The sequence below is a fragment of the Alosa sapidissima genome, chromosome 11 (assembly GCF_018492685.1).
Source record: "Alosa sapidissima isolate fAloSap1 chromosome 11, fAloSap1.pri, whole genome shotgun sequence".
Taxonomy (NCBI): Eukaryota; Metazoa; Chordata; class Actinopteri; order Clupeiformes; family Clupeidae; genus Alosa; species Alosa sapidissima.
The window spans coordinates 10,208,710-10,223,670 of record NC_055967.1 but is presented as its reverse complement, the minus strand read 5'-3'; the positions used below and the strand labels follow the sequence as shown (position 1 = coordinate 10,223,670).

The 14,961-nt window shown below is 44.7% G+C and overlaps 1 protein-coding gene across 1 annotated transcript in view; it reads left to right on the top strand.

Moving 5' to 3' along the window:
- sema3d (sema domain, immunoglobulin domain (Ig), short basic domain, secreted, (semaphorin) 3D) overlaps positions 1-13,727 on the top strand; it is a 47,133-nt gene extending 33,406 nt beyond the window's left edge. Inside the window, exons 12-18 of the mRNA XM_042110168.1 lie at positions 155-377; positions 830-918; positions 1,966-2,007; positions 3,445-3,602; positions 5,378-5,442; positions 5,635-5,765; positions 12,698-13,727. Coding sequence (XP_041966102.1) covers positions 155-377; positions 830-918; positions 1,966-2,007; positions 3,445-3,602; positions 5,378-5,442; positions 5,635-5,765; positions 12,698-13,096 — 1,107 coding nt within the window. The 3' untranslated portion in view covers positions 13,097-13,727. The remainder of the gene's footprint in view (positions 1-154; positions 378-829; positions 919-1,965; positions 2,008-3,444; positions 3,603-5,377; positions 5,443-5,634; positions 5,766-12,697) is intronic.
- Positions 13,728-14,961: the final 1,234 nt, after the last annotated feature.

Here is a 14,961-nt window from a genome sequence, read left to right as displayed (position 1 = left end):
TAAAAGAGGGGCACTGAATTGACTACCCTTCAAGTTTTCCATCTCCTGAACTTTGTTTCCTTTCACTTGGTGATAAGGCACAGCATATAGTCCACTGTAGTGTCCATAACATCACACATTTTTTGAAGTCTTTATTACATCTCTCCTCTCACAGTGCCCAAGCCGCACCTATGACCCACGCATCAAGAGCACCAAGGACTTCCCCGATGAGGTCATCAGCTTCATCCGCTTCCACCCCCTCATGTACCGCTCCGTCTACCCGATCACGCGCCGGCCCGTCTTCACGCGCGTCAACACCGACTACCGTCTCACACAGATCGCCGTGGACCGCGTGAACGCTGAGGACGGCCAGTACGCAGTCATGTTCCTGGGCACAGGTGAGAGAATAACAGAGACAGATAAACAGTGTTAGAGTGATGCAGGGCATTCAGCATGATATTTGAATGCATAATGAATAATAAATTGAATGTATTTTGAATGAATAATGAATCTGAATTAAAGTTGAATAATAAAAAAATTAATGGAATTAGAGGCAATATCGCTAAGTAGTTTGTATTCATTGTTATATTTGACCTTTATGGCTTTATTGCTGCACTTTCCTTGTTAAATGAGGGATACCAGATGTTTGCATTGTCATGAACTCTACTGCCACCAGATGTCAGTGTTGATTAAGTAGACCATGCATGTGTGTGTGTCCATGTCGCTGTAGCAACCCATTCCTAGATTAAGCTAAACACTTTAATATCTATATTTCTATCTAATCTATTTATCTAATCTATCTATCTATCTATCTAATCTATCTTATATATCTAATCTATCTATGTGTTAGATGTTGGATCCGTCCTGAAAGTGGTTAGCATAACTCAGGAGAACTGGGCCACTGAGGAAATTATCCTGGAAGAACTTCAGGTGTTCAAGGTACACTCACACACTATAAATCTTCCCTAGAATCTCAGTAAACTAGACGTGACAGCATCCTGCGCTGAAAGAAATAACACTGACATGCCCAGACCTCTACTCTGCCTCATACCCGAGAGCCCCACACACACAAGCAGTTTCTCTCTTTCTCTATGTATGCACCAACATATAAACAAGCATTCATTTCTCACTGAAAACTATAGGAAGAAAATAGGTACAATAAGACTGTTTTTTTTTTTTACATATTGTAAACCTACCACTGATGTTGTATTAGCCTACAACATGTCATAAATATTCATTTACTGTGTTTCTCAGTCGCTTAAGTGCATTTCTTGAATCATTATTAGTGTTTGCAAAACAGTACGTGTTTTTCTCAAAACAATTTGCAAACTGCAGCACAACATTGGATTACCTGCAAATCATGTCACTTGCTCGAAATACTTAGTTTATGTCTCAAACATACCAATCAACATGTCAGTGAAGGAAAAGTTCCTGTGTCACCGTTATGAACATGATAGTCAAAATGATTAGCCTTGTTGTCAATAAAGCAGTTTACTCTGTTAGTATTTTCTACACAAGGATGCATTTTTTTCTGTCTGGCATATCAATTTCAACAGTAAAAAGTTACACATTACTACATGTGGGAGATTGTAAGAGATTAGATTAATATTTTCTGCATACTTTTACAGTAATGTTTGTAGTGCAGTTTGTTTGCCAGGCCGTGTAATTTATTGTCATGCAGGAAAAAGACCAGACTGTTTTACAGTACAGCAGTCCTTTCCAAAAAAAGTGTAATAGAAATGGCTAAATTATACTAGAGAGATTTCATATGACAACTGATTCAACATATTTGCATATAATGCATTTTGACTGACATGGCATTAGCAAATATAGCACACAAGTGACTACTGTAGATGATGTGGAGGTTAAACTAGTAGTTTAGAGAATGTCAGTTCTGATCTGAGAAATGCACCAAATCGACTAAAAAAAACTGTTATACATAAGACAATTGTTCATGGTATAAATAGTATATATATTACCTTTCAGACCTCCTCACCAATTCTGAATATGGAGATATCTTCTAAACAGGTAGAGTACCACCACCACGTTTATAAGAACAATTTTTTTCTCTCTCTCTCTCTCTCTCTCTCTCTCTCTCTCTCTCTCTCTCTCTCTCTCTCTCTCTCTCTCTCTCTCTCTCTCTCTCTCTCTCTCTCTCTCTCTCTCTCTCTTCCTCTCTCTCTTCCTCTCTCCCTCTGTTTAATTTTGTGTTTATTTTGCTTGGGGCTCTAAAGTGGGTCCATCCCTTTACCCCAATCAGCTCCCCTCCCTTCCCCTCTCTCTATCTACCTCCCTCTTCATCAGCGGGAGGTCAGGGCTGGGTCAGGCTGGGCTGTGGAAAACTCTGCTCTGCCCATGCACTCCTCATTTCCCCTCAAGAAAAAATGTTCAATTCCATTCTGGGTTTTGTGCAGAGTTGCTACAGCTACATTTAGCACCAGGACTCGCTTTTCTCTGGAGAGACTCTTGACACACCTCTGTATTTTCGCCCTCCCTGCAGTCACGCTCTCTTTCTTCTGGCCCTTATTCATCCACCGCGTTCTTTCCATTCTTTCACTCTTTATTGCTTTCCCATTGCGTCTCATGACTTTTTCCTTGGCTGGCTGGGGGTGCTCTCTCGGTCTTTCTTTCTCTCTGTCTGTCTGTCTTTCTTTCTCTCTCCCCTTCTCTCTCTCTCTCTCTCTTTCTCTCTCTCTCATCCTCTCTCTCTCTCTCTCTCTCTCTCTCTCTCCCTCTCTTTCACTCTCTCTCTCTCTCTCTCTCTCTCCTCTCTCTCTCTCTCTCTCTCTCTCTCTCTCTCTCTCTCCCTTGCTCGGCTGAGGACAAGCCTCAACAAATCAGCCACAAATCGGGTCCATGCACTCCCCAGAACTCCCGGGGGCCCAGATCTGCTGAGTTGTATGTCCAAGGTCCTCCAAAAAATGCATTAAGTGAAAAGCGCAGGGCTTTGGGTTAATCCACTGAAGATACGACACCTCAGGAATGCACTTCGCTTATGACACAAAGCTGCCATGTTTTATGGAGGGTTAACATTTACTTATGTAATGACTGTGATCCTATGTGGCCCTTCTTTGGCACTTAACTCATGCCATGCAATACACTAATGTTGCCTCAGAAACAGTGTGATAGCAATGCTAAGCTAAAGGTATTGCTTCATATGCTACAAAGGGCATCATTGTCCATTTGTCAGTAGAATTAGTGTTTACAAATATAGTGCACATTTTAGCTAACTCACTCAGATTAGCTAAGCTTACACAGGCTATATATGGCCCTATTTAACTTGTTTTTAGCTCTTTTCATACATTTTTGAAGGTCAGGCCGGGCATAGAAGGAAACCGAAACCATCACAGCATGTGATCCATTGTGTAAGACTTTCCTGAGGAAAGAAACAGTGGTTATTTTCGCATTTTCACACCTTTGTTTTCCTCTGCTGGTGACTGACGACTGCCCCCTCTGTCTCTATAGCAACAGCTGTACGTGGGCTCGGCGGAGGGGCTGGCGCAGGTGGCCCTGCACAGGTGTGATATTTACGGGCAGGGCTGCGCCGACTGCTGCCTCGCCAGAGACCCCTACTGTGCCTGGGACGGCAACCAGTGCTCACGTTACATCCCTGCGTCCAAGAGGTAACAAATTAACACACACAAAACCCCTGCACATTCAGACGGACACAGACATACACACACACACACACACACACACACACACACACACACACACATAAACACACTCAGACACGCATGCGGTCAAAGTTGTGTTGCACATACATTCATAAATACATGCATACATACACACAGACAGACAGACATACAGTACTCTGCAGACATACATTCTGTATACACATTATACATACAGACTAACTCAGAATATCCAGTACTTTCTCTGTCATTATACGTGGGTAAGATGTTCAAAAATAACCTCGGAAACCTCCATACAATATACATACACTGGACTAATTACATATACTGTACACTTATAAACATAAAGATACACTCACACAAACACACACACACATACAGTACAAACAAACAAATCAGCTGGCCAGTATCAGAAGTAATACCACCAGCTGCCCACACACATGCACTTACTCACTCCACTGGTTTTTGCAAACTGCAGAGCAAATCTCAGACCACACCTGCAGTCCAGACTGCTTTCAGTATTGAATGCTCAGCATGCTTCACCTCTAACAGAGCAGAAACATGATGGGTGAGGATGTCGGTTAAAGTCAATGGGCTTCAGAATGTGCTGAAAAGTAAATGGGCCAGAAGCTCAATAGGTCCCAACAGTGATGAGATTCAGGTTCAATGGTCTGCGCATCGTCCTTTATCTTACTCTGTGTGTGTGTGTGTGTCTGTGTGTGTGTGTGTGTGTGGTGTGTGTGTGTGTGTGTGTGTGTCTGTGTGTGTGTGTGTGTGCGTGTGACTGAGAGAGAGAGTGAGTGAAAGAGTGAGAGAGAGAGAGAAAGAGAGAGAGAGAGCTTATACATATATGTGTGGGTAAGTGTTTGAGGAATGCAAACCCTCACTGAAGGTATCCGTAGTAAAGCCACCGCTCTCCTGTTTTCCATGTCAAAATCCCCATGTTTCCCTGCGCCAGTTCTCTCTCCTCGCTCTGCTCTCCTCTCCCATGCCCTCAGTGTGAGTGGATAGCGTGCCATACTTTATGTGCCTATAATAAGACCCAAAAACCTCCTCCTCTCCTCTCCTCCTCCTCTCCTCCTCCCCTCTCCTCTCCTCTGTTGCCATATTTCAGCCGTCTCTGAACTAGCCCCAGAGCTTCTGGTCAGTGTTTCTTACAGTTCACTAAAGGGGAGCAAATGAAATATTTACTGTTTGTGGCCGCAGGGTGTGAGTGTGTGTGTGTGTTTGTGTGTGTGTGTGTGTGTGTGTGTGTGTGTGTGTGTGTGTGTGTGTGTTGGGAGGATGATTGATTAGAGAGGTCCTACAGTTGGAATGATGAATGGTTGCTGTCTCATATGTTTTTCTGGATGTTTCTCTCGAGGTGTTGCTCAAGGTAACCTGCTGACACAAGCAGGTCATTTGTGCAGACACTTTGCTCTCTCTCTCTCTCTCTCTCTCTCTCTCTCTCTCTCTCTCTCTCTCAGAAACACACACACAAACACAGTCTCTCCTTCTTTGTCGTTCTTTGTCTGTGTGTCTTACTCGCACAAAGGAAACTCACAAGAACAGAAACGTAGTTCGAACAAGTGGCCGTTCATGCTATTGTGTTTCACAAAACGAGACAGAATCTGTCATTTTCCTGAAGTCTCAAGTCTTTGTCTCTGTATTTCAATTTTTCATGCATTTTCCCTTGTGAGTATTTGTTTGTGTGTGTGTGTGTGTGTGTGTGTGTGTGTGTGTGTGTGCCTGTATGTGTAACCTCTCTGGCATAATTGTTGTAGGAGAGCCAGGAGACAAGACATAAAGCATGGCGACCCATCCAGCCAATGCTGGGACACCGAGGATGGTGAGTACTGTGGTCTTTACTGTGATTGTGATTAGTGTAGCAGCTAGGTCTCTGTGTGTGTTATACAGACACTGAGACACTGCCACAGAAGAGTACTTATACTTACTGTTTTTTCTTTTCTGTCTTTCTTTCTTTCTTTCTTTCTTTCTTTCTTGTTTTCTTTCTTTCTTTCTTCCTTTCTGTCTGTCTTAGGTAAGGATGTGGAGGAGAAGCTGATGTTTGGCGTGGAGACTAACTCCAGCTTCCTCGAGTGCGTCTCCAGATCACAGCAGGCCCAGATTCGCTGGCTCTACCAGAAACCAGGCTCTGACCTCAGGGAGGAGGTGAGATCATGTTTCGGCACGGTCCTCAAAAATCTGGACAGCCGCGTCACTTTTTGTTGGTGATCCATGACCCATAAGTAGATGCACACCAGCACACACAATCAAAGACACAGAGACACTCTGTCTTTCCTGAGGGCTGTGCAGAGGTGTTCTATGGCCAGCCGATTGACAAAGCCACACATTTTTCTTCCCCGGCACTGAATTGGGGTCAGGTGTAACCGCAACTTTAAAGCAGGGGGGGATGGAGATAATTACTTATGACACTGATTTATTAAACATGTGCAAAGCTTACTTCTCAAAATATTTCTTTAGGGAAATCAACAAGGACCTTTTGGCATAGACCTCCTCTTTTTATAGCCTTTTGGGGATGCACAGCACATGAATGGATAGCTGGAAAAGAGTTGGGAGCTGAAATAAGTTTCCGAGCTGACATATTTGCTTGATGTTAGAGTGCATGCGTGTGGACTATTCATCACTGTAATGGTAGATGGTGGAGTGCAGTACTTAAATGACTCTGAGTTTGTCTGCAATTTCAGAAGATAAATCTAACTGACTCTAACTGAGAAACAGAGGTTAGTTTAAACCCCAAATCCTCTGCCCCAAAAACTCCTGAGCTTTGAAGTTCTCAAGGTGAATGTGTTTTGTAACAAGGCTGATAACAAGGTGGACGGTACAGGATGTTATCCATCTGTCTTGATCTGAAAAGCACAAACACACACACACACACATTCTACTGGGCAGATGGGAGGACCGTTGTCAAATATTTCTTCCCCTCCGTGGAAACAGACGTTCCCACAGTAGCGGTTTGTCACCTGTATCAGTTCAGTGTCACTTTTACAGCAGCTGCACTTGCATAACCCTCTGAAGTTCTCTTATGTAATGCGGCCCAGACAGGAACATGAGGAGCGCAGGCCTGTTTTTTATGGATATGATCCCACTGGCCAGGTCAGTCCGAACGAGCATGGCGCACACATGTGCCCCATCCCCACTCCCGATCTTCACCCCAGATAACATCGTGCCTCTCCACCTACCTTCCCAAATGAGTGCGAGGGGGAAAACAAAAACAAATGCCGTTCTCCATTCTTGTGTGAAGACCGCTGGAGTTGTAGGTGGAGAGCTCGGAGGTCAGGTCGTTGGTGTAGAGTTATTGGATGCCCTTGGCTTTAACAGACAGCTGGAGAGGTGAGCCAGTATGTGTGAGGAACAGCGAAAAAGTCCAGTAGAACTAACATGTCCAAACCAAACACAGTGGAGAGATGGCCCGTCGCGCTGGAAGATGAAGAAATCTGATTCAAAATAACAGCGCTGTCTTTGCCAGCCTTTTGATTTCTAGCACATTCTCTGTTCATCTCGCTCTATCTCCCGCCTCATTAATGACCAGTGCTTTTTTAATCTGTCTTTTCCTTTCTCCCTTTGGGATACTTCTATCAAACTCTTTGTCTCCCTCATTGACACCCCTTTTTTACTCATTTTCTAATGTCTCTCTCTTCCCTACTACTCTCTTTCTCTCTCTCTCTCTCTCTCTCTCTCTCTCTCTCTCTCTGTCTTATCTTATCCTCTCTTTTCATCATGGCTCTGTTTTATGAGGAGCTGAAAGGACCATGAGGTCCTTTGTTTTTGTTGGAGACACTGAAAGAAAGACAGCAGAGCCACATCTGACAGACGGGGGAGGGGGGGGGGGGGTTGTGGCACATGTGTGTTTGTGTTTGGCGGGGCAGAGGCAGGATGGCACTCGTCTGCTTGTGGGGATGTTGGGAAGGCCGGGCTGCTCAGCACCTCCTGTGACGCAGATGCACACGGCTGTCCGCACTCCTTTTTCACCCCTCCATCTCTCCCTCTGTCATTTCCTTCCTTCTTCTTTTGAAATGAACCAACCGGGCTGCTCTTTAGAGCCTCTCCCACCCACCATGGAAAACACACATGCACGCGCACACACACACAGACACACACACACTCACACTCACATGCTCACACACACACACACACACACACACACACACACACACACGCCGCAGACACACACACTCACATGCTCACGCACACATCCTTTTCCTCTCTGGCTGGCCCTTGCTTGTTGCCACACATGTGCCTGCACACTCACAGACATGTGCAGTCTTACAGTGTGCTCCAAATCCGCTTGGACATCCTTTCCAGTAATGTCCTAACATATCCTGCCGATGTATGACGATACTTTTAAACATACATAAATAAAACACACACACACACACACACACACACACACACACACACACACACACACACACACACACACAGACATATTTATTACTGCTAAAGTGCTTGTGTGTGTGTGTGTGTGTGTGTTGAGGGGGCAGTGTGGACACACAGTATAATGGGATGTTAAGCTAGTGGCTGAGCAGTGACTAAGCAGGCACCGAGTGATGTCCTACAGAGAGAGGGCCTGTCATTAATACATTCACACTTAACAATCAGTCAGTGGGCGTAGACCTGGGAAAGAGCTCACACTGTTTGCACGAGAGAGACGGTATCAGACCATTTATTATGGGTTGTCGTATGTGTTAAAAGGTTGGGATAACACACAGTCACGAGGCATTTGCTTCATAATGTGGAGCACATTCTTAGCCATTGTGTTTATTTGAGTCTTCTCCCGCTATCTCTCTATGTAGTATCCAGCTGCATCTGCCACCTGCAGCTCTGGCTAAAAATATTGACAGATACACAGACAGACACACACGCACACACACACCTGCTGAATCTGGCCATCTCACCCAGACATCCTCTAATGCAGTGCGGTAGCTGTGAGGGAGTATTGGCATTGTTACTTAAACAAAGGAAACCTGTCTTCCTCTGTGTTGCATTAAACTCTTACCCCTCATGCCAATACACAGGCCACAAGGCTTGAAGTGAAATCTGTGTGTGCATGTGTGTGTGTGTGTGTGTGTGTGTGTGTGTGTGTGTGTGTGTGTGTGTGTGTGTGTGTGTGTGTGTGTGTGTGTGTGATTGTGACAGCTGGAACTATTTTCCCCTGTCTGTCCTTATTTAGTGTGACTTCCTTCCGGGGCGTGGATCAGCCGTCAACGAGCCTCACAACCCCCCGCCCACTTTTGGGATAGGCAGAATGAAAGGGGAGGGTGTTGGGGGGGGGGGGGGGGTCTCGGCTCCGTTCTTCCCCTCTCCATTCCTATTTCCATTATTTTCTCATTACGTTGTGTCATCCCAATATGCATGCTTCCATTCACTGTGACTTACAATTGCAGTCTGATGAATGAGCCATTCTAAAGTTGTCTAGTCAGAATTCTTCTTCCTCTTTGGGTCAAGAGATGTTGATTAAATCTTGGTTTGCTCATACATTCTTATATTTTGGCTTGCCAACAACTTATTGTAAATTAGCTTTGGACGTTTAAGCAGTGAGATTGAATGGATGTCAGTGTGTTGGAGTGCAGCAAAAATTGCTTGCAACTGTAACTATAGGAACAAGAGAATATGGACGAAAAAAGTTATTTCTGTAAACTTCCACTGCGTAGGAAGACATGTAACATATACCTTTAGGACACATCACACTGTATCATCTATAAGTGAAAAGTGAAAATGGTCTTTAGTGTGTAATTGATGGCCACATGCTTTGCATGGGAACCCATGAAACCTCTCATGCTGTAGTTGTATGTTCTATTACTGAATGGCAAGTAGCATGTGTGTTCCATTCATACTCTATTTATCGACAAGCTGACCAGAGACCAGAGCTGAACAGCCCGGCACCTCCGCACCACAGCATACCTCCTCCTGTGGCCCCAGTCATGGTCACTGGGAACCCAGAGGGTCTGTTAAAGCGTTAATCTGGTGAGCTGGCTGTTAAAGCGGCCCCTGTCCACTGCACGGGTCAGCATGGGGCTCTTGCGCGGGAGTTGTAATGCTCCCTTCCCCTCCTGGAACCTGTTTGATGCGCGGCGTTTATGTGGCAGTGATGAGTTTTATTGTCGGTGTGCCGGTTTTTCACAGGGCGATGGCTTTGGAGGGCCTCTTGGTGTGCGCGTGATGCACTTTGATGGAGCGCTCAGGTGCAGCCAGGGCTGTGGTTGGAACAAAGAGACAGGGAGAGAGAGAAGGGTGGGGTGCGGGGAGCGCATCGAATGCGCACAATATGATTTACTATGAGTCATGATCCTACTTGCACGGACGCATATTTTTTATATAGATGAATACAGGTGCATGTACACTAGACACTCTTTCATTCTCTCTCTGTTGTAGACACAAATACACACACACACACGCACACACACACAAATGTGCTCGCACACACACACACACATTACACAATTTCCCCAATCATACATATATTTTATTACCGTAATAAAATATTATGATGCATGACTATAATGGTTTTGTCACACAAGTCATGTGTGTGCAGGTATGTTATACTATGTGTCTTTGAATGAGAATGAGCAAGAGAGAGTATGTATGTGTGTGAGAGAGAGAAATAGAGCGAGAGAGAGAGAGAGACTGTGACATCCAACACGTTGTCTGGGACGTTTAATTTTCTCCAACACTCTTATTGACTTTCACACTCGGTCAGCAGACACCCTCTCAACAATGATGGGGATATTTTTGAAAACCCAAATTGGATTTCCTGAACTCTTGAAGGTGTGAGATGTAATTTAGCCCACCACGAGAGCTGGTGGCTCATATGGTTTGTGTTTGGGAGAATTAAAACCGAATGTCTGTCCACATGCCTACTCTGATGAGTGGAAAGGCTTGAATATTGAGAAACTGACTCTGCTCAAGCAAAATAAAATCCCTATCGGCTACATTTATGCCACTGTGAATTATGGATCCATGCTAACTTTTACAGGTGATTGCCTTTGAGTCAATGTGTCAGCCTCTGATAGAACATATTTCCTGAGCATTTTGTATTTGAAACTCCACTGTTGAGTGGAATGGGGCTGCAAATCCAATCATCCCCTTGGCTGTCTAAAACAGCTCCTATTCACAAGCTATTGCCCAGTATGTGTCTGTGTTTTTTGTAATAACTTGCCCTGTTTGTGTGTGTGTTTGTGTGTGTGTGTGTGTGTGTGTGTGTGTGTGCGTGGGTGGGTGGGTCAGAGTCAGGTATGCTTTGAAGCCCCCTCCTCACACTCTTCAGTGCCCAGCTGTATTGTTTTATCCTCTGACAACAGCGTGACTCGTGATACATCAGAACAACCATGGGGAGAGAGAGCCAGACAGACACAGAGAGAGAGAAAGAGATGGAGAGAGAGAGAGAAAGAGAGGGAGAAAGAGAGAGAGATGAACAGACAAATGGAAAAAGGTTGAGGCTAAGAATTGTTAACACAAAGTGTATTAGAAAACTAAACCAAGAAGTAATTTATAAGTACAGCCTTCAGTGCCTTTCTTAAAGTAATACAAATTGCTGTAGTCTCTTGCATAGAACAAAAGAAAACTAGCCATTCCTTTTATGTATTATCAGACTAAGACATCTCAGCTTGTGAGGCCAAAAAAAGTTCTAAATTCAAGTTGCTGGCAAAGTTTGAAATTAAGGACAAGAGAAATAGCTAAACTTTCTTGGAGCCGTGCCCTGCCTCGGCTCTCTCAGAATAGCTTAGCCGCGTCCAGAGGCAGACCGAGGGGAGCAGGACAAGCCTAGTCATGAGGACGAGCGAGAAAGATAGATGGAGCTCGGACGAGAGGCAGCGGCGCCTGCGAGACAAGAGGGAGATCGATCGATCAGGGTTTTTTTTTCCGTGGTCGTCAGCATGACCCTGGCGTTTGTTGCGTTCACCTTGCCCGCTGCTCCTCCTGTGCTCAGCATCTTCCCTTTTCGACCTCTGACCCCGATCGCTCGACATACTTCCTCTTCCAGAAATCATTAGCATGACAGACACACAGCTTGTATATAGATTAGAGCCACCCTTGTGTCCTTAGCCACAGACATAAATACAAATACACGCACATGCACCCTATGCACGCACACATGCACACACGCACACACACACACACACACACACACACACACACACACACACACACACACACATACACACCTTGCAGATAGATTAGACTTGGGGGGATTGTTCTCCATGTGATGGTTAGTGTTTGTGAAGTCACGGTGCACTCCAAAACAAGGGCAGGTCAACTCATTATTTGGTTTCAAGAGTTCCCGTTTCCCCTCTAACTCTCTCTTTCACCTCCTCCCTCGCTCTCCCTCTCCCTTTCCCTTTCTCTCTTTCACTCCATCCATCTCACTTGCTCTCCCTTTCTCTTAAACAGAAGGCTTGTTGATCTAATTGCAGCTTAATGAGCAGTCATAGTAGTTAGTAACAATTATCCACTGGCAGAAGCCCAAACTCCGAGGTCACCCGGGCAACCCTTCGACCGTTCCACTGACCTCTGACCTCGGCTGGGAAGCCTTTTTTTTGTCCTGTCCTAATTTGCTGTGTCATTGTGTCCGGTGATTTATGAGGCAAAACTCAACAGGTGACTGCTGCGTTTCCCATTGAGGGCACCAGCCTAGCGAAAGCATGCCAGGGTAGTAATGGCCCAGTTGCCCGAGAGTTGTTTTTCACATCAGCAATCTAGTGGCCTCAAGTGTGCTGCTTGAGATATTTTGACCTTGCTGTTGTCATTGGCGCTGTCTTGTTTTGGGATACATGTCTCAAGTGGATTGTCTTCTTATTTTATTATTTATTTATTTATTTATGGGTTAAGTTCAAATGTCTTTCTAAATATGACACACTGTAAAGACTTTATCCTGAGAATTTGCCTCTTGAGTTGTATGAAGAAAGAACAATATACTATGGAGTCTGAGAATGTTTTGAATGTGTTGAGATGTATTTGGAGTCAGATCAAAAGAAAGAATTAATACTGTTAACCAAAAAACTTTCACTGGAAAAATTTGGCTTTTGCATCGCTGACTGATGAGTGTGTTCGTGTGTGTGTGTGTGTGTGTGTGTGTATTGCAGGTAAAGGCTGACGACCGCGTGCTGGTGACTGAGCGGGGGCTGCTGATTCGCTGGCTGCAGCGGAGCGACGCCGGCTCCTACCTCTGCACCTCCCAGGAGCAGCGCTTCACCCGCACCCTGCTGCGCTTCTCCGTCCGCGTCGTCCAGCAGGGCCAGCTCGACGGTCACCCCTCGCCGTCCCAGCGGGGGCCCTCCGAGGACCCCACCGCCTCCGTGGCCACGGCGGCCGAGGCCCGGCAGCGCTACAAGGACTTCCTGCGCGTGCTGAGCGGCCCGGCGCGCTCGGTGGACGAGTACTGCGAGGCGCTGTGGTTCCGTGAGAAGCGCACGCGCCTCCGGGGCAAGTGGAAGCACATGCAGGAGCTCCGCAAGAGCCGCAACCGGCGGCATCACCACTGAGTCCGACGGGGTCCCAGGGACCAGCCAACAGTGGGTTCAAACCTGCGCCCTAAAGACTATTTCAAACGCATCAACCAATTTAAGCAAATAATGCTTATACCTTATGTTACATGTATCCCTTATTGCATTGTAACTACACGAAAACAGTGTAACATTAATTGTTAATATGTAGTTGTGCTTACATTGCCCTAACCTTAATCCTAGCCTTAACTCTAGTTTAAGTACAAAACATCAGAGTTTTGTATGTTACAAGCTATTTCGAAATATAGTTACAATGTAATGAGGGTGAATTAATAAACCATTCTACCAAGAAGCTACAAATTTGACAAACAGAAATTCTGTTTGTTTTGGACCATATTTAGCTATTGAAATGGCCCAGCTCAGCTACTTTACGTTCGTAAGACATTGTCTCTGTCATATATTGTTTAATTCCTTCCACTCTGGCATATATCCAGTACCTGTGGGTGCCTAAAGTTTGTTTAGATAGCTAAGCTATTTTGTATATGCTAATGTGAATTTTTACCAGGTAATAATGTACCCATGGAGCTTCCCATGGGATATCTGCTCCGACAGATTTCTACACTTCAATTTACAGTTCATTTGTAGAGGGAGAACACGCATATCATTTTCAGCCAAGAGTCTGCGCTTTGAATGTATTTCTGACTGCATGAAAAAAAGACCCGCAGCCCTCTAGGATAACAGTCTGCTTCTCTTGGGTTAACGGACCTAAAATTAGTGTGCACTATGGGGTTTTGGAGGACCACAGTCTCAGCAGAGAATAAGTGTTAGTGAAGACAAATGCCTCGGGGGTGAACTGCGGACTGATTTGAAGGGGGAGGGGTCTTTTAACAGAGATCTGAGGGTATGTGCTGAGGTAGTCTCACTATTTAGAAAGAATAGCTGTATCTTTATATTGTAATGAATGCTGTCAGGTTGTTGTAAATGCCCATGTGTGCTTTATAACCCTTTGGTCATTGGAAGCACTGCACAGTGAGGATTTGGGATTTGGGTCATAACACTTTCAGGACGATCGTACATTTTTGTGTCCGTGATTAGGATTATTTTTTTCTGCCTTTGATTACAATTGCTTGCCAGTCTTACTTTGACTTAAAGTTTCCATCACTGGTAAGAACAAAAACGTTTTTTTTTTTTTTTTCTTAAATCAAAAGCAGACGGCCTTAACCCTCCTCTGTCACATGACGCGCAATGAAAACACATTCATGTTGAATGTCTGTAAATATTTATACCACTTGTACAGGAGAAACTGCATGCTATTGTTCTGACTCGCATACATGTTGGGATCTATTTAAGCATAATGACAGCAGCAGAGATGGCCGAGGATTCCATCTGGAAGCTGGTTATTCAGGACTGCAGATTGAAATGGATAAGCAGAGCACGAGACGTTCTGTTTATGAAACGGGCATCGGTCCAAACAGTCAATTTAAATTCCACCTCAATGGCTAAATTGCTTTAAATGACAATGGACGCTCTGGACAATATGCATAGATTTAGGTGGTGCAAAATATCATATATATATATATATATATTTTGTATAGTGACTGATGTTTCTTTTTTGTAGGTAAACTGTTCATGACATTATTTAAATTTCTGATGGAGACGTAGATATGTAATTAAACTCTTTTTCCCCCTTGTAAACATGTTGTTCCATGCTTTGTGTGGTCTCTTTTGGGCATCCCTGGTGAATCTTGCAACAGGAATGTTGACTTTTGCATACTTTCAAGTGGTATTCATCTCACTTATGACTTAGCCATTGGCTATCTAAAGAGCATATATGATGGGTAGGTTGTTGCATCTGCACACATGGACTGAGGACAGAGTTGCAGAAGCTCTCTTCTCATCTCATG